The sequence below is a fragment of the Pundamilia nyererei genome, unplaced genomic scaffold, assembly GCF_000239375.1.
Source record: "Pundamilia nyererei isolate P.nyererei 1_Seehausen unplaced genomic scaffold, PunNye1.0 scaffold00082, whole genome shotgun sequence".
Lineage (NCBI taxonomy): Eukaryota > Metazoa > Chordata > Actinopteri > Cichliformes > Cichlidae > Pundamilia > Pundamilia nyererei.
Genome location: NW_005187483.1, coordinates 2,189,993 through 2,212,465, shown reverse-complemented (window position 1 = coordinate 2,212,465; position 22,473 = coordinate 2,189,993). Strand labels below are relative to the sequence as shown.

The window sequence follows — 22,473 nt, the reverse complement described above, 5'->3', positions numbered from 1 at the left end:
ACACAGCTGACTAAACGTCAAACAGAAAACTGATTAAACAGAAGTATGAGACGGTCGAGAATTTACGCCAGTGTCCTGTTATGTTTTAGATAGCAAGGAGCAGACGGCTGAGTTTATTAAACTCCACCGAGACTGCGGTGACGCTAATCAGAAGGCTAGACTGTCCAATTTCCCCAGCCGTTTACTTCCGGCCTACCCGACCTTCTGAGGACCAATTGCAATTGTGATCTGGAAGCCGACAAAGAAAGCGCAGCAGGTCTAGGGGTCAAGCATTACAGCGAAGACCCATGGACGACAGGACCAGAGGCCAACGACGGGGCGAAAGCGGGACCTTTCAAGTGGCTTGGATTGTGGCAATTAGCAGGCGGCCGGCGGTGGCGTGGATTGGCAGGTGGTCTGCTGCAGTGTGGATTAGCTGGTGGCTGGCACCCTTTGGAGGATTGGCAGGTGGACTCCATGGTGGTGTCCGCGGCAGGTGGCGGCGTGGAATCCGCGGCAGGTGGCGTGGAGTCTGCGGCAGGCAGCGGGGAGGGACCAACTAATTCGGAGTGGAGTCCACTGCAGGTGACTCTGGTGACACTGTTCTTTCTAATGCAGTCTTATAAGGATATTAATGACAAGCCACACTGTTGAAGTAGCAATGCCTCTGTAAGCACACTGTAACATCATGACATCAACAATACTGTACATAAAACTTGTCTTCATTCTGTCCTGTACTGTTGCCAGCAGACAAGTTAGGAAAATATAACATTTGAAGACAGTCAGAAAAGAATATTAAAATATGCGATCATAACTAGTTTTAATATAGTTATTTTTATGGTGCTCTTATGGAGAAGGGTCTAAACTCGCCTATGCTACATAAGCTCCTTTTCCATTCGAACCTATTTGGGCCGACTCGGCACTAGACTTGGATCAAATGATTTTCCATTACAGTGTAGTACCTCAAAATGTGCATGGTCTCGAGACAAGGCAAGATGAATGCTACAACAAAGGTGGACGTCCAGTCAAGAATATACCTGCTGCTCTGCCTGTGTTTTTTCATCAGACTCTGGGAACATGGGATTGGTTTTTGTAGCCATTTCCCTCATTGCTGGATTTCAAAAATGGCGGTGTTGAACGAAATGCTCTTATTAATCATTGAGTAACGCCTGTGACCCAGCCAATCGGTGGCATGCAGTCTGACAATGTCACAATTTATGAACTGCTCGGATGGCTTGGAACTTTGGCAGAACAGGTACTAAATAATACCTGGTACCAGGTGCTATGACCTAATGAAAAACCCTAAAAACCGTGACGAACCGTGCCGAGTCGATCCGAGGAGGTATTTATGGAAATGGGACTAGAGCAACAGAAAATCATTATGTGGACTACAAGTACCATCACATCATGTAAACTTAACGTAATTACGTCAACGCCATTGCCCAGCGTCCTTATATACGTCACATGCCCGGATGTCGGTCTTTTTTTCATAGCAAAGGTAAGACAGCCTTGCCTTCGTGTTACTGTGGGAAAGAAATCTGCTTTCATCCTTGTTAGAGAATAAAAAATACTCTCTCCAACTATCATGAGACGATTCATTATGTTTAGACTATACGGTAGACATCACTATTGCCATGATTTATTCTTCATATTACTGTAGATATGCTTAGATGTGCAGTTTAGGCCGCCGGCTAGCCTCCGTACAGCCTGTAATGTTAGCAAGGCTGGTGGTTGAAACGTGTCGTCTTTCTTCAGTCCTCGGTTTTATTCATTCCACTTATTCGCTGTCGTTGTTTGGGTATTTCATTTAAACCTGGAAATGTTAAGAAATCAATTTTGTCTAATTGTAAATGAAGACGAGAAATGGCTGGTTAGCCCGGAAAGTTGCTAACGGCTAGCCAGCGTTACTTGTCATGCTTCTGCATTTATGATGGCTCTTTGGTAGTAACCAGCCAAATCATTTTCATAGTACTTTATAGTTTCTTAGTGTTTACTGGTGCTTACTAATAGTTTGTGCAGAAATGCTAGCAGCACAACAGCTTAGAGTTTAAGGTCTTAATACATTGCTGTTCTGCTGTTGTTAGTGCAATAAACCTAGGAACACATTCTAATAACATCACTGTGGTATCATAAATCATTGCTCATCTGAGACCCTAACAAACATCTACCTTCTTTTTACTTTGTGTCAGATGGCAGAGGGAGACAAAGCTGCCAAGAAGAAGAAGCACGGGAGCCGGAACCCGGTTCTGGCCCGGGGCATCGGTCGCTACTCCCGGTCCGCTATGTATGCTCGCAGGGCCATGTACAAGAGGAAGACCAAAACCACTGAGACCAAGGTAAGGGCAGACCTTTGACACCACACAAATTGTTTAATAATGGTCAAAGGCATGCCACTTTTTCTTTGCCACTTGTTTTGATGGTAATTTGTTCTCCTTCAGGTGGAAAAGAAGATCAAGGCTAGACCCAAGGCCACTGTCGTCAAAACCGTTGGAGGAGACAAGAACGGAGGCACTCGTGTTGTCAAACTGCGCAAGATGGTGAGTAATGCATATACATTTGTCCTTTCTATTAAGATTTGTTTTATGTAGGTAAAATTTGGAATTCTGTCTCTTCAAACACAGACACAGTTAATGCACAGTGTTTTTAATTGTGTGTGACGTTTATTGCCTTGTGGTCATGTTGTGGTTTTTTGGAGGCAAACATTTGTCCATAAAGTTTATATATTGACAACAACATACAACAGGAATCTAAAGTTTCATTTTCTACTCCGACAGCCCCGCTACTACCCCACAGAGGACGTGCCCCGTAAACTGAAGAGCCATGGGATCAAGCCCTTCTCCCAGCACAAGAGGAACCTGCGTGCCTCCATCACACCAGGAACTGTCCTCATTCTGCTCACTGGGCGCCACCGTGGAAAGGTGACAACAGTTTCTGGCATATGCCTCAATAATGAGTCAGTCTCATCAATTAGCAGGAGCACTTGCAGCTTCACACAGGCTGACTTTTTCAGGCTGTAGCATCAGTTGATGATGTCACATTACAGATGAATATTCTGTTTCAATGTCACCTGGTTTATCTTTAGTGGAAAGTCTACTCTGGGTGTCATAAGAGCAAGGATCTTGCTTTAGGACCAAATCAGCTCTGCTTGCCATAAGTTAAAACTTGCTGGAATCACGAGGTGTTATATTTATTTATTTATTTTTAGGTATTATGTAATCAAAAAACAAAACAAAAACTGTCACCCATAGACGACTTAGTCAACCCCAAAGGGCATAGTCATGAGTTTTGTTAATGTTGGTCTTGTATACTGAACCATAATGGACACTTTTGTTTTTCAAATGGACAGAAATGTCACTGGAAGTTAGATTGGTACCTATTTGTGGTTCCCTCTAAGGCCCATTCTGAGCCATGAAAAATTTAATATCGTGTAAATCTGTTGGCTTTGTTACTCTAGAAGAGCAAAAACAAATCCTCCACAGTTGGAAACTGCCTTCATGCCATATGAAGGATCCATAGCAGTGATAGCTTTGGTGTCGGTCATGTTTTGTTTACAATTCATAGTTTAGTTCATTATAGAAGAATTTTCATAGTAATATTAATGAGTTAGTTTTATAGGGCTAGCAGGCAGTTCATGTCAAATATAAACTAGATTGAACGTGAACTGTATCACTGCATGAACACGCCAGTGAAGCACTCAGTCTACAGTTAATGGACTTTGCCAAAAGAACCCAAGCTGAGGCATATTTCAGCATAGTTTGCTAATGATCTGTTGAGCATTATTTTCTGCCATGAATTATCATAGAACTTTAATTTAAAAAAAAAAACAAAAATAAAAAACAGTGAATAGATGCAAAACACATAGTATCAGATACATTTTTCCTGAAAATAAACCTGCTGAAGGTTGCTTATCAAACACTCTGGGTACATCACCATAATCACACCCTCACTACCACAGACATTGTCGCTCCTACTCTTGAATGCTGCATGGGCGAGTTATGGAAGCAAGCGTTCCCACACACTTCAAACTGCGGCTGACCTAAATAATGCTTCAGCTGTGGAACTGAGAGGCAGAGAGGCCCTTCATTAAAATTAGGAGAGCACGTCAAAAAGATTACTTTTCTCCAATCTTAATAACTTGGCATTAAAGCCGACTGAGGTTATTAAACTGGTCTACCCACTACCATAGTTAAAATGGTCTTATTCATGTTGACACAGGATATATGGAGCAATGGATGCCGTAATGTTAATTCTTAATTCTTTAATGCTTAAATTGCACTTTTTATTTCAGCGCGTGGTCTTCCTGAAGCAGCTCTCCAGTGGTCTCCTGCTCGTCACTGGTAAGGATGGGTTTTGTTCTTCTTTAAATACTGTCATTACTTCACAGTTATGCACATGGCAGTAGAACCTGTAATAAATTAAATTACAAAAAAGATGTTGAGCATCTTTTAAACTCTTGTAATCTTTGTTTCCTTTGCACAGGCCCTCTTGCCCTGAACAGAGTCCCCGTGTGCAGGGCCCACCAGAAGTTTGTGATTGCCACAAACACCAAAATTGACATCTCTGGTATGAAGATCCCCAAAACCCTCAACGATGCCTACTTCAAGAAGAAGAAGCTGAGGAGGCCCCGTCACCAGGAGGGAGAAATCTTTGATACAGAAAAAGAGGTAATATATATATTCTGAATTTTTACTGTACTGAAAATGAGCTTTTGGATTAAAAACGACTGACTCGTTGGTTTTCTTCACGTACAGAAATTCCAGCTGACAGAGCAGAGGAAGGAGGACCAGAAAGCCGTTGATTCTCAGCTGTTGCCCCTTATCAAGAAAGTACCTCAGCTGCAAGGGTACCTGCGCTCTTCCTTCTTCCTGTCTAATGGCGTCTACCCTCACAAGCTGGTTTTCTAAATGTGTTGAAATAAACAGTGACCGCTTCATGCCATGTCTCATCTGGTTTTTACTTAAATTCTTTGCATATGGTCCTTAATAATTAACCTGGCCAATTCAGTAGCACATTGTAATATACATGTCCATCTATATGGGTCAACTATCCAAAGCAACAAAGGGGGGAGAAGTATCAGAAGTGATGTGATTTTAAAAACATAGTAGCAACAATGAAAGCGAATGTTTACCAAGGTGGTTGAGGCCAGCTATGTTTGTGGTTTGGAGACTGAAACAAACACTGAAGACAGGAGATGAGGTTGATGAATAGGATTAGGGGTGAGTTCAACCTATGGACAACTCATGTTGATTGGCTATGAGGTGAGATCAAGATGATATGGATGAGCAGAGTTCTAGCTGTACTCTTAAGGGGTCACTACAGGGGATCATCTCTCCATATAGCCTTTTGCTTTTTTGTTTTGCGTGCACTTTTCATCCTCCTTGGTCTCATGTTTGGCACAAATTTAACAATATATTTTCTCCCTCCTGGCATTAATGTCTTTCCTCCAATGTTCTCCAAACTATATTCACCCTGTCTTGTATATGATACACTCCTCCAATCTTCTGGTTGCTTTCCTGACCAGGAAAAAATCTTCACCTGCAACTCACCAGAATTTGAAGCTTGAGCTTACAGGGGTGTGGAAACTCCAGACCACAAGGGCTGGTGTCGTACAGGTTTTAGATCTCAACACATTTGAAGCAAATGATTAGTTCATTACCAGGCCTCTGGGGAACTTCGAGACATGTTGAGGAGGTGATTTTACCATTCAAATCAGCTGTGTTGGATCAAGGACACATCTAAAACCTGCAGGACACAGACCCTAAAGGCCTGGAGTTTGACACCTGTGAGCTACCAGGTGAGTGGAAGGCCAAAGAGGTCAATGAAAAGGGAGGATTCAGGGTCAACTGATACTAAGAGCTTTATGAAGATACATTTTAAGCCTAATCTAAAAAGTAAAGATGGTATTTGTCTTTCTAATTCCAAACTAAGCTGGTTCCACAGAAGAGAGCTGACAAGTAAAGGCTCTGTTTGGGATGCTGAACAAATGTTAAAAAGCAATTCTACATATGCACATTTGAGGACATAATGATCAAAGTCATGGGTGCGGTCAAGGTAATGTTACTTAAAGTAAATGTAGACATTTCTAAGACTTTTTATGACTTAGTACAATAGCCTCACCTTTGTGTCAATTTAGAATAAAACCCTAAAAACACCTGTACTTCAATTTGAAACATCTGGCTTTATGATTAAAGCTAGGCGTCACCTGAATAGTAATGGATATATATGCAATGTTTTCCCGCTTTATCCAAGGATAATGCATTGGAACAGAACCCTGTGACTGATCATTTAATGGATTTAATGAACTGAAAGACGCTTTGTCATATCAAGACCCGAGGAAGCACAGATTGGAAAACGCTCATCCTGTACAAATGTAACCCCATTACACCATCCTGGAAAGAGACTGGGAGTGGCACAAGTCATGATCATCTTGTTGATGGCGGGGTTATAGATGTGGCCTCAGTATGCAAGATAGTCACATTAACCAATCTGAAAGCTGAAATTGAGTGAAATGACCACAGCAGGCATTGGACCCAAACAGCTTAACAGCTATACTTTAATTAAAAAAATGACATGTCTAATGTAACAAGACAAAAATAAATACAAGTGTTTCATCTCTTTAACATGGCCACGTTTTAGTTTTTAGTTTTTTTTTTTTTTGTTTTAAATCTTCAAAAACAACAAAGTAGAAAGCAGCACAGAAAAAGGCAGCGGCCCCTTGCCAAGGAATGATAAGTGCCTTTTGTGGAGTCAGTCCGTATTGTATATGGTCAGCTGGTGTCGGGAAAACGCTTTCCCCTCCCCTCTCAGCCAGACTTAAACAGCAGAATGGCCACCTGACCCAAGTAGAAGTAAATGAAATGCTTCGTCTCATGAGTCACGTAACTGCCAAAGTTCCTCCCAACGATGCAGTGCCAGGTTGGGTTATACTTCTTGTCAAACTCCTGGGTGGAACAAAAAATAGAAAATTTTTTTTTTTTTTTTTAAAAGTGCACAAATGTTAAGCGGGTAAGACAATGCCTGCAAATCCTATATAAGACAAGATGATGGTCAAAAGTCTTGTTTTTTCCCCCCTCTCAAACAGGTGAAGATTTCTTGCACTGATTACATTGTAGTAAAAATTATCTGACCATATCATGAACCATATTTTCAGATTATTCTTAAAAAAAACATCAAGAAATCCAATTTAAGCCTCCCCCTCCCCCCCAATCATTGGGCAGGGGTAACTGAAAGCACTGAATTTGGAGAAATACACTGGGTGGCCTAGTGTGACAGCTAAGTTTAGATGACATTTTCCACCGATTCAAGGTAAAATATCTGGTCAGATACAAACATATACAAAAAGAGCTGCAAGAAATCACTGATCCCAAATTCCTTATGATATTGGTTTCTTTCCCTACACCACAGAGCTAAAGAATGTGGGCATGAGGCTTCTGAAGGACAGACAGTTCGAGAGGAACAGGTTTCCTCAGGAAGAGAGGAAACAATTGCAAATACCAGGCAGGGTGTGCAACTTGCAATGATGCACAGGATGGTTGAGCGCAAAAATAGCCTCAGTCTTCCAGATTTTGCCTGCATGCTTAAGTACAGCCTAGTTTGTGCTTTTTAAAAATGTTTTCTGTTTAGCTTTACCTTTTTAATATACGCAGCGATGTCTTTCTCGATATTGTACTTCTCCAGGGCCTGAGTGGCACACTCCACGGCGTCCTGCTGCATGTCCTCCGACATGTCGGCATTTTTGATCACTGCCTTTCTGTCAGACATGGTTGCCCTGGGAAACCAAAACACAGCGGTGAATTCATCATCTTCACAGGCACACTGGCACGCACACAATACCGCTGACTGGAGAGCCTGAGCATCCTAAGAGTCCTCATCATTGTCTGACTCAAGCCTTTAACTGCTTCAAGATTAGCGACAGAATAAGAAGGGGGAAAAACGCCTATTTTAGTGACGACGCCGGTATTACATAATACCTGATACATAATATTTGAACTAGCTTTTTCTACGAGTGTTGCATAACTTCAATCAGCTGCAGGCTCGCTGGACGCGCGCTCTGCGTAGTTTCTATGGATACGCAGGACATTGCGATTATATAGTCTCACATTTTCCGAGATTTCAGCCACAAGCCTGTGAAATCGGACTGCACAAATTAAACCACATTGCTTCAACTGCTCTACGTTAGAAAACAGTGAGAATGGACGCCTGTCGCTATCTACTTCGGTGCATAAGTTATCAAAATAATACATCCACAGGTCCTGTTAAAACGTAACGTTTGTCAAAAACAGTACTTAATCTGAAGTAAGGTGTCAACAGGAGCGTGGTTTCCTAGCAAACGCATGGCCACATGCACAAGCGATGATGATGCGTTAATTAGCTCAAGCACCATAACTAGCTGATCATTCATCCCGAATAAGAAAAAAGGAACAAACATCAGTTAACGTTACACGCAAACATCACGGCTTCAGTAACATTTGCAAGATATTTAATTAAAATCAAATTTCTGCATGCGAATTGGTTGATTTACCTACTAGTCTCTCGTATACTGTTTCTCTAGTTTTAAAGAGATGACCGCTCCTGAAGTGACAACTCCCGCGAAGTGGTTGACACAAAAGTAGTGTGGGTGTGTAGCGGTAAGAGACTGCTGGCTCGACGAGTTCCGATTGGCTGATATTAATGCACAAAGCGCCATCATTGGCTGACTCGGGCCTATCTTGCTGGTATTTCTGCTTGCATTTTATTTCAACCCATCATGCCTTGCGGTTGCTGCTGTTGCCGTGGCAATCGATGTAAATAACTTATACCACCATTAGGATTTACGACAAATTAATTTACCTCTTTTACAAAAAAATTCCCAATTAAGTTAAAAAGTTGTATTTTTCTGTCGTTTAAATTAATTGTTTTGTAAGAGAAATAAAAAACAAACCAAAAAACATTAAGCCAGAGTACTTGAAATGTCTTTCTAGTCGTCTTATCGTCGTTACGACATAATTATTTTTAATGCCAGAGTAGCATAAGAAAAATAATATATCTCTAAATTATTCACTCATATTTACATTAACATAATTTAACTTAAAACCTACGAAATAAAAACAAAACAAACAAACAACCCAAAAAAAACCCTGTTGTATATAAGGGGGAAAAACAAACGAACACAAATAGCCCATAGAAACAGTTTTTGGTAAATGCGAAGTACCTGGAAAAAGTTGCCTGCAGTAAACAAACCATAATCGTTGAAAATATGGCTTTCAGCTTATATCCCAAGGGTTATGTCATGAATATGGTATATGAACTATTACCTAGTGATTTACATTAGATTTTAAATGTTATAATAAATATAAATAAAAATACAAATATGGTTTTTGTATTGCATTTACTACACTCATACATACAGAAAATGAACAATTTGCATTAACCTCACAGATCCTTTTTTTCTTAAATATTTTCTGACACGTTTGCGTAAACATGTAAAACATATCGTAAGTTGTTAAGTTTTATCTTAATTCAAATATTCAAGTTTTGCATCTTTAGTCTATCCCCTTTCAAAAACAAAGTGTTGAAGATATGATTGTATCATATTCACTACATAGATTTGTTTCACACAAAATAGATTACTCAACTCTACCAGTGCAGTCACACAGCAATGGACTAAAACAAATATACAAACGAAAACCCCACCAAAACAACTAATTTGTCAAAAGATTTCAATGCCAATTTTGTCCCAAACCAGTTGTATTTGTAAATAACCAGCCTAGCCTGTGAATCATAAATTCCTTGCATGTTCCCTTATAATTTCCAATTGGTCTGCCCAAAGTAGAAAACAAAAATACAATAATATATAAAAAACTATAATTTAAAAACCTTGCACAACTAAAGCAAAGTGTTAAAGAGCACTGTTGTCGAGGGGAATGCTCTGATGACCACAGTCTTCATCGTTTGTGATGCTGAACAAATGTAACAGGAGCCAGTCAACAGTAATTACTTCTTGCAGGTCATTATCCTTTTTTTGGCTTATCAAAAATTAAAAGGTACATATGAGGTAAAATAAAGACATAATAAATTACTACTGAAGATGATTTTAAAAATCTGGTTAAAAACTGATGCAAATGCCTGACTGTGAAGAATTAAACCTCAGGTAATTTTTCTTTCAAAGCATTGTCATGTTTATATCATAATATCATGACTGGGGAAGAAAATTAAAACAAATTAAAATTGTTTCACATTATTTTCTATAAATGTCATGGCTAAGCAGGGATAAGAGTAACACACCAGGAAACATTTTTTTTTTTTTAGTTCTTTTCTTTTAGGAGAATTGTGGCTTTAATTCCAGATCTAACTGTAAAGCTGTCCTTTGCTTCACTCGCTGCGATCCTTCGGCTCTCTGTATTTGTACTGGATGTAATCAAAGATGTCTTTCTCACTATCCACCAACAGAGGCTCCCCTGCCATACCTACAACAGAAGCACAAAGGAAAACAGCTCATGTTAAAAGCTTATAGTATGAATCACTGGTTGGTGATGAATGATATATATGTTGCTCAGAGCTAGAGAAGAGTTCAGGAAATTCCGTTTTTTTCCTGTTGTTTTAGTCGTTGTTGTTGTTTTTTTGGAACTAACACTCACCAGTGACCCCCAGTGGTCGTATAGTGTACTCGTTGAGAGTGAAGCCCTTCTCCAGTGCGTGGGTCCTCATATTTTTGTTGAAGATGTCACTGCCAGTAAAATACAAAACTCCACAGTAGTACTGATCCTTGGGAATTAACCTTTGAGAATAAATAAAAGACTGTCAGTGAGCAGGAACAAGCTACATGTTAAAATATCAAATGCAAAAATAGGGTTGCCTCTTTACTGTCTGTGCTGAATAACTGGGAATGCCTGGTACTTGAAAAACAGTACTGGCATTGTTTTAATTACAGCATCACAAATAGATCCCATAAATACACAAAATTAAACATAAGAGCATAGTGCTTAATTATGATTACACATAATCTTGACAAAGAATCCTGAAGCAACAAAATGAATCCCATGAGCCTGTATAAATGTTTCAAATGTAAATGACCAATTTAAAGAAGGGCACCTAATGTCAATACGTCTGTGAAGGTATTCCTCGTCATCCTCATCATTCTGCTGCAGCTGGCAGACTCCCTAGAAAAACAAGATCCAAAACATCATGACCACAGTCATGCGCTACAGCGACTGGGTGCAGTTACAGTACTAACTACATTACAAATCAGTACCTCCTTCAGTAAGACAGAAAATAAACAAGATGCCTCACCATGAACTTGGTGTCTCCTTTGGACAGTGTGTCAGTCACAAACCCGATGGACTCCAAATGCTCAACCACAGCATGAAGGAGTTTTGGCTGCAAAACAGAAACAGAAGAAAAAATAAGATTAAAAAGACATGTCACCCTGTAATTAAACTGAGTGATGGAGTTAAGTCTTACCTGCTTCTCAGTCTGAGAGGTGTAGTTTGGATGGGTCAGCAAAATATCAATATCACCACTCGATGCAGCACCTGGAAGTTATGAACAGTATTAAAAAGGCTCAAGTGGTATTGCAACCTAAAACCTATGGACCAGTAACTTGATAAGAATACCTCTCCTGTAGCTTCCACAGATTGTTCCAATATATTCTTGATCAACTTTCTCCAACTCTCCAAGAATAAGAGTCTGGGTAAATACAAGAAATCACAGTGTAAGGGCAGTCTGTATGAAAAAAAGCATGTAAAGATATTAGAAATATAAAAATGCTTGATCACCTCCATCTTTTCCATTTCAGCTCTTGGAATCCTTTTCTCAAACTCTTCAAAGTACCTAAAGACAGCAAAAAACAACTTTAATATCTGAAACATTTTTTCAATATATTTAAAATACATCAAACCATGATCTGGATGACCAAGAACCTACAAGACAACATCTGGAGAACATTTAGTCACACTTACTTCAGGCCAATCTGTTGATGATGGTTTAGCTTGTGCTCGATCTTTTTCAAATCTAAAAAACAAACAAAAAAACAAAATCAAGAATCCTTCTCATTGAAATTTATTCTACATTTACTTATTTTTTGGTCTTTGCCTTTTTTTCTGGATTGTAAGTAGAGAGGACAGGAAATTAGAGAGAAAGAGAGGGAAAGAAATGCAGCAAAGGGCCACAGGTCAGCTTGAACCTTGCCTGCTGCGTTCTAGCCATGTGGCGTGTGGTTGCCTGCTCACGGCACTAAGCTAAAAAAAGAAAAAATTATACTAACCACACAAAATATGTATCAATTTTAATTTGAGGCAAATGCTACACAAACCTTCTAAAGTCTTCACCCCTTCTTCAACAAACTTCCTTGCAGCAGCAGGTCTGAAGTGAACATAAAGCACATACAATGTTACAACAGAAAGTGAATAATATACTTGGTATATTTTAATTCTGAATCTGAACATATAATTTTTTTTATCATAAGTACAGACTGAACATCCAAACAACCAAACAACATACCCAATTCCAGTAACTCTGGTGAGGAAATTGATGGAAGAGCTAGTGTCATCGTTTCGGATCTGTTGGAAGATATAAATGTAGCGCATCAGTCGGTGTAATAACTCAGTACATATACATAAAAATAACTATTAAAAATATATTTTTACAGTGTGACATCAGTAATGTGATCTCACATTCTTAGACTCACCTTTTCCAGTTTCCTAAGTTTGCCAGTTTGCAGAAACTCATCAATCTTCTCTGCTATTTTAGCTCCAACACCATCCTGTTGAAATGTGACAACAATCATGAGGCTGCTGCTCAGCAGTGTGATCTGCAGTGATTATGTAAGATGTGCAGAGAAGCTGTTGACAAACAGGCTACAACAGAGGCCATCACATAAACAGCAGCATGAGCACATTAGTGGTAGACAAGATAAATAATGACGGGGGTGCTGCCAGGTTTAACAATGTCATCGTGACAGTGAAAGTCACAGATTTTAAAGCACATGGAGAGGATCAAAGATGATCTCTGATTTGACAACATGCAAAGAGAAATCTGCTGTCCTATATGCCAATTCTTTTGTTAAGAAAGAAGATATTTCTTTCATTTATATTTTTTATCTATCAGTCTGCCTATGACAACATATACATACATACCAGTTTCTTGGCCTCTTCTCCATTTTTGATTTTGTGAGGGTACTTAGAAATCGTAGATGCTGCTTTCCTAAGCACAGAAAAAAGGGACCGTATAAGTCTTAGCAAAAACCATATGTAAAATTGAATTAGGCCACTTTTTCTTTAGGTTAATTTCTTTTAGATCGTAAGTGTAAACATGACAATGCTATTCTACTTAGTGTATTGTATATTAAATTAACAATGTATCATGTACACCAAGCCAGTGATACAGCATACAGCAAAAACCTAATCATAAATCCAGAAAGTTTATCTTGCACTCGATGCTTTTCTGGTGGACTAGAACACTAGATCATACTTCTCCTATTATAGTTTATCTTAATTGGCTACCTGCTAAATACAAAATCAAATTTAAAATCCTTTTAAGTCCTGAATGACTGGACTCTATCCTATTATGTCAGCAGAGTCCTTCACTCTCGGACTGGAGGCTTACTTGGCTTACTGGACCCTAAATAACAAATTTGTAAAGACTTCAGCCATCAGCCCCTTTCCAGTGGAATCAGCTTCCAGTTTATTACTGAAGAGACAGTCACCCTCTCCACTATAAAACTTCCTTTTTGATAACGACAAGGCCTGCTCTGGGGCTTCCCATGATTCAGTTAACCTCTTTTAACACTTTATGTGTTATATACCACTAATGCATGTTATGATTCCTTTTTTACCACCTCCAAGTTCCTGTTGTTGTAAACAGGTCACTACAGACAGGCTCCCCGAACCTAGTTCTACTGGAGGTCTTTTTGGAGGTCCCCCTGTTAAAAGGGGGTTCTTCCTGTGAAGTGCTGCATATCCGATCATGTGGGGTTCACTCTAATAATGTAGTTTTTAGCAACTAAAAAAAAAAAGAGTTATTTCTCTTAACTCTAAGTGTTTTAAAGAAATTCTAATTCAATAAAATGTTTCTTTTAGCATGAGTCTATTCTTAGTCATATAAACGCTGTAATCTTTAATATGGGGGCGTTGTACTAACACCATCATTGATGGCTGAGTGGACGTAATACACTTAAAACGCTTGTTTTATGAAGACCAGTGACTGGGCCAGGTTTTCACATAATTATGAGCTTACCTGTATGCATTGTATTTGTGTATTGCTCTGTTGACATTTTTCTCGTAGTTGGCCAATTCTGGAAACAGAGGCAGTGTTAGGACAATGCAAGACTTCACATTTCCCTCATGCTAGTTTAATCTTCTGCCAATTCAGCTGAAGGTAGAAGGCATTTAAATGACAAGGCAGATAGCGAGCGAACCAAATCACACGTGTAAGTAATCCAGATAACTAGATCCAACAACTACAACTCCATATTTAAAATATTTTGATACCCGCTACTCGTGCAAAGTTAGTTTACCAGCACGGTGGGTATTTTTATTCAATAACAGAACCCAACTTCCATGCTAGCTACGGTTAGCTGAGTTCAAAAATCTCTTAACGTACCGACGAGAAAGTCTGTTATTCCCTCATTTAGCGACTCCTGTGGCGCTTTCCTCTTGCTCATTTTGAATCTGACAGTCTCTCAAATAAACGCTGGAAAGATATATGGGCGTTTATGTATGCACGAGAGCCTGAAGCTCGTTTTATTTCCAGCTAGCCTCCTACTAGCAGGTTGGCTTAGGCTAGCTCTCACGCCAAACAATGAACGATAATGTAGAGGGGGCGGGGCGTGCGTAAAACGTCATCGTTAGCCACGGCGTTCACATCTGCTTCAACTAGTATAATTATAGTATAAATGTGACACAAAATGAAACGGAACAATCAAAATTTACTGAGTTCTAGTGTGTTTCTCTATTTATTCATGAAATCAAATTAACTAAAAAAAAAGCTGTAGTGTATTGTTTGGTAGGTTTTAATATTCCACGTTACAAAAATGATGTAAGTACAAACACAATAACTTCACAAAAATGTTCTTTATTATAAATTATTAGCAGTCACAATCATAAGTCATTAGCACATCCATACAAAAGAAATGACATCTCAGCAAATGACACCTAAAGATGCTCCGATAGTAAGTTTGGACAATATCTGCCTCTCTTTTCTACATACAAGTGAGCAGCATGTATAAAGGACAAGTTTCACGTAAGAATCGTATCACTTCAATAATATTTTGTTTTTTGTATTTTGTAATAAGCTTACAAAATGATTTAATCACATTTGAAAAAATAAAAATTTCACAACAATCAGCGTAATGTTACCTAATGCAACTAAAAAATGAAAGTTAATCTCAATAAAGCAACACATTTACTTAGCCACTTCCTTCCCTCCTTTTCCTCGTGTGTTAGGAATCTATTTTTACAAAAACTCTGTCTCTGGAGAAAATTTTTATGGCTTCTTCAATTTCAGAAAGCCTACAGTCAAGTTGAGCCCGGCGTGAGCGAATACTCAGACTGTCAGCTTTGAGAGGCAGGGAGAGCAGCTCGGTCACCAGGGAGCGGTGGGCTGAAGAAAATAAAATGTCAGAAACACATAATTAGTGAGGCAAATACTGATGTTCATTCTGTACTATTTACTGTACTTACTAAGCTGCTGTTATTATGATGGATGGCTGAGCACCGAGGAAGAAATAATAGGCTTTTCAACAGACTGACAGCCCAGTCTTTTTTTTTCCTACAGCAGTGGATTAGTTTGCCATATTTATAGTCCAGATTGTTTGGACTGGGCGAAACAATCGCTGACGAAAAATCAAACCAAGAAAAGAATTTTACTAGAAACAAAAATGTTTCTGCAACTTAAAGGTGGTGATCCAACAACAACTAAGCCTTGATACACGCTTCATAAAAGACTTCCTGGATTTCTCAACACACACTCCAAAGGCTCAGCCACCACATCCCATTACTAGATTTTAGGACTAATGTACAAGCAGTACACACACACAACACTGCCAAGTTAAAAGCACTGTGTAATATCTTTAGAGATCACGGGCATTCCCGTGGCAGTTATCTACATGTATGAATGTAAGGGAGGAATCATACTCTCTTTTAGGGACTTCAGAGTCTCCTGTCTCTCATTCTCAGGCATCAAGGTGTGTCCAGTTGGGACCGTAGGATCAGGAGTATTCCTCCTCCTTTCTTCTTTCTCTTTACGCCACTGCTCCTTCCTTTCCTGAAGGCTATATTAGTGTCAATGTCAAAGGGCAGAGAAAAAAAAAACAAGGGTGTCAGAAAAGTCAAAAGTATCTAGTGGTGAAATATCATGAGCATTAAGCACACTGACACTGAAGGTTTCAATAACACTCACTATTGAGGAACCTGGCCCTTGACTGCACTGGGTACAGGCTTATCTCTGAGGTTTGTCAGTGACTGGGACCGCCGAATCACAGTTTTTCCTGCAGTCCGGGCATTATGTTTTATGAAGTCTATTGTCTGACCTTGAACCTGTAACTGCAATTTAAACAATCTCTAGAAGCATGTTTAAAATGTAGATGTGAACTTCCAATAAAACTTTAGCAATTCTCACTTGCAAGTCCAGGTCCTGTGTAGAGTTGCAGGAGGCCCGACGCTGCTCAGCTACACGTGAAGTTTTGGACTGTGGCCTTTGTGGGGAAGCAGACCCACCATAGGAATGCGCCTTCAGAAAGTTTTGACACTGTGGCTTAACACTTGGACTGGAAACCTTCACAAAAGAAACAGACTGGTCAAAACCTGATGAGGAAAAATGAAGTGCTCATGGACGGGCATCTTTCACACAGATATGCTTCTTGCCTGCAGCTGAGCCATCACCCTCGATGGGACATTCTGGTATTTTGAGGCGGTCCAAAGAGCTTTAACTGGAACAGCACGTGATTGTGCTCTCTCAGCCTCCTGCTCTTTGGAACGTTTCTGGATCTCTCGCAGTCGACGGACATTCTCTTTACCAAAATCATGCATCACTCGCTGTTCTGAGGGTAAGAAAGGCTGTCTTAATTTTCTTTTAACAAATGCAATGATTCAAATTCATTATTTTCATGCTTTCTATAATAAGATGCTAAAAAATACCAAAAGCTAATACATCAGTGTTCAATCTTAATAACTAGTATTTTTTTAAAAACCCCACTTACTCTGTTTTGGAACAGGAGAGATAGAAATACTGTCTATTTTTAGTAATTCCCCTACAACCCCTTTCTGACCTCGTTCCAGGATATGGGTAGCATTGGGGCTGATGCGGGGGTGTTGTGCTGGGGTACGAGCACTGTAGCAACCTGGGTACAACACAGGATCTGGAGCAAGGGGCCCTGAAAGCAGGGCCAAAGTACCATCATGGTTTCCCTCTAAACGACCCCGAGCTTGAGGAGAAGAGAAAAATCAAATAAACTTGAGCTAGAATTATTAGAGTTTAATATTTGTTGCAGTTTTTAAGTATGTTGGGTAGCTTTAAGCCTTTAATTATAAATATTTAGCTTTCCATTTTAGTTTATTTGAAATTACTGAAATTTTAATATCCAAAGTGGGCCTGGTCATTTCAGTTTAGTTTTTATTAGTTTCAGTGCCATTCCTGTCCTAGAAAACATGCACTAAAAATCCACTGTGTATTTAATTTTGATCATAATTATAGATTTTTTAGTTTTCTTTTCTTAAGTCCAATTTGCATGGTTATTTGGTCTGGATAAACCAAAAATATTGGTTTATCCAGACCAACTCACCCTATGGCTCTTTAACTTTGTCTCCAAACCATTCAGCCTGAGCTGACCCTCTGATGGACTCATTTCTAATAAACAAACATCTTCAGCTGTGCACCCTCGAACTTGGCCTCCTGTCTTTTTGTTAGTGCCACCATCTTCAAAGTACAAATCACAGCAGGTCTCATTACTATCTTATAAACTTCCCTTTTCACTTTAGTTGCCATCCTTCCATCACAACCCCCCCAACTCATATTCCAATGCTGCAATATCTAAATAAAGGATTGTGTTAAAAAAAATTATTACACCACAGTCACGTGGCTGCACCCCACCTGAAGCTGGTCGCTTGTAGTACTGGGGAAACAGAGAAGGATCCGGGGGAATTGGCCCAGATATAGACGAAGGTCCTTCACACATCTGAAAAAGACGATGTGAATTATTTGCTAATGTTACTTAAAAACACGTAAGACTGCTGATTTAATTTGGCCTGCACCTTTCTAATAAAAAGTAATTAACCCAACTCATATAGACTATACAGAAGAGCAGCTTCTGTACCTAATTCAGCTGATCGGAATACAGTGATTCTTCAGAATATAGTAGTGGAAATACGTGTTCTTCCTCTGTTTCAGGGCTTGCTAAAGGCTAACTATTGCTATGTTAATTACCTCGTTGTAAAGTTATCTCCTCAACACCTTTTCTTTCGACGTATTCAGGATAAGATACAAAACACGCACGTGTTTAGTCACGAATAACTTGCAGGTAATCTTAACGTCGCTGCAACCAGCTCCATTTAGGCTAAAGAAGAGACGGTAATCTATTTACCTCTGTCCCCTGTTGTTTATCAGTTGATTGTTTTCACGCACGCTGATGACGCCGGCACTTGTTGCAGTACTCCTCACCATGGCAACGGAGCAGGCGCACACAGAAATAGAGCTGCCGGGCAAATATTATTCATCGAAAAGCGTATACAGCGATCAAATTCCTGAAAGAATAAGACAAATACAAAGCGCTGGGCTTCTTAAAACACAATAGTAACTGTAATCAGAACTAAAACCTCTAAATCCAATGGTTTCTGCAGTTTTAAACCTTTAATCCTGTCGCTTTGTATAAGGAGGTATAGTGACCCTGCGTGTTGTCTTTCAGGATCAGCAGTACTCTCTTCTAATTAATTATCGAGCTACACTCAAATCTTAACAATCCCCCTAATCTTAGCTAATGCAAAAATAAATATAAATATGACCAAATGTCTGTCAGAGCGTGCAGCCTAAGTACACAGGAGGTACCCAGTTTGCCTGACATGCTTAACTCAGGGTTTATAAACCCAATCATTCGAAGGGGACATTAGGTAGAGGTCATTGTCATTGACTCCAGAGTGCACTTCTAGTAAATATAGCAGTTTCACAGTTATTATTCTCCCCTTTTTTCCAGCACTATAGAGGCTTTAACAATATGAATGAAACTTTTCACTAAGGTACTTGTACTGAGAGTATGTTTACCACATTTCTTTGTTACTGGAGTCCATGAACTTTAACAAAAATATGAAAGGTTAGTGTTTGTGGAATTATAGAAATAATTATTCAGTGTAGCAACCCTAATTTTCTAATATAGTATACACTTATATAAACAGAGTACTATAATAAAGCCACATGCCGTTTTCACCAAATATGACATGATTTTCTTTTTTAGATGTTTTCATTATTATTATTGTTATAATAATAATTGCCAAGAACAGACTAAATTTCCCCAGGATAAAACAAATTATTTGGATGGATAAATGAAACGTTTTGTTGTGATCTCCATTTTATACATGCCCTTTGTGAGTTCCGTCCATGTGCACTGGGTTCTCCTGTAATAATATCCATTTCTCAGTAACAGTATTTTTAGCACCCAGATCTCCATTCTGAAGGTATATACTGAGAAACATATAATCTTACTTTCTCAGGGAATTTCACAATTAAAGACCACACAGATCACCATGTGTCCAATAGTCTTTAATAAAAGGAAAAACAAAACAAAACATCGTAGCAGTTTGTACTTTGGGTTTTGGATTTTGGGTTTCAGCAGAAAGGGTGGGTGGGGAGTGGGGTTGAAGTATCGCGTTATTTCTGAGAGAGTCGTAATAAAGCATTAAATCTTATCAGATTCTTCCAACCAAAGTCCCTCTATTTCTGTGAGCTGGTACATTTACACTGAAATCTCTAAATTATTGTCTATTCTCTCTCAGGCATTATATATCCTTTCTCCCCTCCATTTTCTCTTAATGTATGAAGCTGGCCGTGTTTAAATATTTTTAGACTCTTATATACACTGGAATTACTAACCTGTCAGACCTCTTAGTTACATTTTTCAACATATCAAGATATTTTTCTCTATTTCAAATGCTGCTGGGCATTAATTTATTCTCTAATGACTGATTAGGCCTGTGTGCGTCATGGACACAATGTGCATATTGCAAACATTTTATAATAAAAGAGAGATTTGGTGCCCAACGTCACTTGCACAACGGCCCCGCCCTCTGCTGGAGGTCTGACCTGCGCCTGCTCAGTCTGGTTCCCTCTGCTTTCTTCTTCACTGTGCTCCGCTGCAGTGAGCAGTCCTTTGAAACTCTGCAACACTCCGCTACAAAACTAAAGGTAAGCTAAGCAAGATTCTTTTGCAAGTCCCTTATTATATTTTATTTTTAAGGTACTGTTTTGCGATTTTTTTTCCTGCATTGGTAGTTGTTGTCAACAACCGCTTGATTTTTAGTGAGATATGAGTCACACATGGGTGGGAGTAGCCACCGCAGACGGCTATGCCAAGGTTTTAATGCCAGTTCGGGCCTGCGTGTTCCCATAGTTAGCCAAAATTAACTATCATAAAACATCCTCGAAAAACTGAAGTTTAGCCCTCTTCCCAAAACTTACCACGAGTGTTGACGGCATGCAGCGAAAACAACAAAACGAATTTTTATGAGCGATAATAAGTGCGATTTATTGCACTGTTGTGCTGCAACATTTGAAATACACAACTTAAAATAGAGATTGTGCTTTAAAAAAAGAAAAAAAGAAAAAAGGAGATTTATATGAAAGGGTGGACGCATCTGGCCATGAGCATGTTGGCTAAGGACCGGGGGACGGGAGACCATAAATCTATTTTAAACGTCTTATCTGTGTGTTTGTTGAGAAACACAAAAGAACATTAACAACTAGCACCGCTATCTTTTGTCATTGATTGTAACCTGTTGTTCAGACTTTCCTTCCTGTTCAATTATAGAATCTTATCCTTGCCAATGGCCTAGAGAGACACAGAGTTTTATTAGGTTATTTGGATAAAGCAATCAGTGAAAGTGCTATCAGCCGATATTTTGATAATCATTGCTGTTCATTGTTATTGGCATCGGTGTGTGTTATGTAGAAATAAAAAGCATAACTGGGTTAATTTAGAAATGGTGTCCTCACATGGTGTGTTTAGCAGAGTAGTTCAGAAAACGTGGTTCACACCTATCTCAGCACTTTCTGCAGCACATGTAGCAGGAGCTGGTGCAAAGTCTAGTGATGTATTTAACTTAAGTTGTTAACTAGATAGTAAAAAGCACTGCTGGAAACTATAAAGATGGCCTTTAAATACCTTATTGTGTCACTGTAAAAAGGTTTATTAAGGCCCTATTGGATGATGCAAGCATTGTATAAACTAAGGCTACTTATAAACACATGCTTACACACAGCAGAAGTCTTTTTGTTGTCACTGTACACATTAAAACCCATTAAAAGTGACTCTAATGCAGGACAGAGCTGCATATTTCACTTTACGTTTAAGCTATAACTTCACTGCACTTCACCTTATCTCTCACAAACATTCCCTACATCATGGTACACACACACACACACACTGGTTTGGTTATCTGTACGCTATGCTAGAGTTGTGCAACTGCCTAATTGCATATTTGACACCCTTTTATGGCTTGTTATTGGATGCGAATGTCAGAATTATTCCTTTCATTTAATCCTGCAGATGATGCCAGTTCAACTTGAGGGGTTAAACATATGTAATATATATAAGTTGCTCTTCTCCACAGTTAATCTGGACTCAGATTAGATATTTAGATGTTTTTATATTTCACAGTGTATTTAAGAGAAGAAACAATACTCAAATTAGTCAGCTGTGCAACATCGGGGCGACTGTGGTTTAGGTCGTTGGGAGGTTCATCTTGTAACCGGAAGGTTACCGATTCGATCCCATGCTCTGTCTGTCTTGTTCGTTGTGTCCTTGACCAAGACACTTCATCTACCGCCTACTGGTGATGACCAGAGGGGCCGATGGCTCGATATGGCAGCCTCGCTTCTGTCAGTCTGTCCAAAGTCAGCTGTGGCTACAACTGTAGCTTGCCTCCACCAGTGTGTCAATGTGAGAGTGACTGAATAGTGCAATTGTAAAGTGCTTTGAGGGTCTCGAAAAGTGCTATATAAATGCAATCTATTATTATTATTATTATTATTATTATTATTATTATAAACATTGGGAATTTGTGCTGCTCGCAAATTGAGCAGTATGTACTAAAAGCATGTTGCGTTAGACAGTTCTATGGATTTTTAAGTCATTTAACATTTTGTTTGTGTTCAAATACGTCCATGTCATTTATGTGGGGTCATCTTGACCTTTGCGCTTACTCCAGTCTATCACCTGGCTACAGCTTGCATATAATTACGTATGCGCATTGTAAGTAATACGATGAGTGGCAGGTGTTTGTGCATAAACACACTGTGCTGGTACTTAAAAAAAAA

General features: G+C 39.2%; 5 protein-coding genes across 11 annotated transcripts in view; 2 read left to right on the top strand and 3 right to left on the bottom strand.

The window, feature by feature from the left end:
* Positions 1-2,145: 2,145 nt before the first annotated feature.
* rpl6 (ribosomal protein L6) lies at positions 2,146-4,912 on the top strand. Its single transcript, XM_005738219.2, has 6 exons — positions 2,146-2,315; positions 2,418-2,516; positions 2,754-2,897; positions 4,268-4,316; positions 4,459-4,643; positions 4,731-4,912. The coding sequence occupies exons 1-6, from the start codon at positions 2,169-2,171 to the stop codon at positions 4,881-4,883; spliced, it is 777 nt and encodes a 258-aa protein (XP_005738276.1). The 5' UTR covers positions 2,146-2,168; the 3' UTR covers positions 4,884-4,912.
* A 1,591-nt stretch (positions 4,913-6,503) lies between these two features.
* Positions 6,504-8,649, bottom strand: dynll1 (dynein, light chain, LC8-type 1). 2 transcript variants are annotated; one of them, XM_005738218.2, is made up of 3 exons: positions 8,505-8,649; positions 7,609-7,747; positions 6,504-6,920 (listed from the first exon to the last, which is right to left on the bottom strand). In XM_005738218.2, the coding sequence occupies exons 2-3, from the start codon at positions 7,738-7,740 to the stop codon at positions 6,783-6,785; spliced, it is 270 nt and encodes an 89-aa protein (XP_005738275.1). In that variant the 5' UTR covers positions 7,741-7,747; positions 8,505-8,649; the 3' UTR covers positions 6,504-6,782. The 2 variants fall into 2 exon arrangements, with proteins under 2 accessions (XP_005738275.1, XP_005738274.1); XM_005738217.1 differs by having other exon boundaries at positions 8,501-8,640.
* A 1,067-nt stretch (positions 8,650-9,716) lies between these two features.
* polb (polymerase (DNA directed), beta) lies at positions 9,717-14,795 on the bottom strand. Its single transcript, XM_005738216.1, has 14 exons — positions 14,557-14,795; positions 14,191-14,248; positions 13,092-13,158; positions 12,644-12,718; positions 12,457-12,515; positions 12,269-12,318; positions 11,916-11,967; positions 11,733-11,787; positions 11,571-11,643; positions 11,419-11,489; positions 11,248-11,334; positions 11,050-11,117; positions 10,596-10,735; positions 9,717-10,424 (listed from the first exon to the last, which is right to left on the bottom strand). Exons 1-14 carry the CDS (start codon positions 14,615-14,617, stop codon positions 10,330-10,332), a joined length of 1,011 nt encoding a protein of 336 aa, XP_005738273.1. The 5' UTR covers positions 14,618-14,795; the 3' UTR covers positions 9,717-10,329.
* Positions 14,796-15,019: 224 nt separating this feature from the next.
* On the bottom strand, positions 15,020-18,805 carry enkd1 (enkurin domain containing 1). 3 transcript variants are annotated; one of them, XM_013912174.1, is made up of 8 exons: positions 18,376-18,805; positions 18,043-18,127; positions 17,153-17,377; positions 16,818-16,993; positions 16,573-16,728; positions 16,354-16,496; positions 16,089-16,225; positions 15,020-15,555 (listed from the first exon to the last, which is right to left on the bottom strand). In XM_013912174.1, exons 2-8 carry the CDS (start codon positions 18,125-18,127, stop codon positions 15,395-15,397), a joined length of 1,083 nt encoding a protein of 360 aa, XP_013767628.1. In that variant the 5' UTR covers positions 18,376-18,805; the 3' UTR covers positions 15,020-15,394. The 3 variants fall into 3 exon arrangements, with proteins under 3 accessions (XP_013767628.1, XP_013767627.1, XP_005738272.1); XM_013912173.1 differs by having other exon boundaries at positions 18,533-18,805; XM_005738215.1 differs by having other exon boundaries at positions 17,222-17,377; positions 18,533-18,805.
* vdac3 (voltage-dependent anion channel 3) overlaps positions 16,935-22,473 on the top strand; it is a 14,061-nt gene continuing 8,522 nt past the window's right edge. For 2 of the 4 annotated variants that reach the window (XM_005738214.2, XM_005738213.2), the window contains exon 1: positions 20,206-20,343. The gene's annotated coding sequence lies outside the window, so the exon portion shown is untranslated. Of the gene's footprint in view, positions 17,000-20,204; positions 20,344-22,473 lie in introns of those variants that run through there. The other 2 variants (XM_013912175.1, XM_005738212.2) reach the window with 2 other exon arrangements.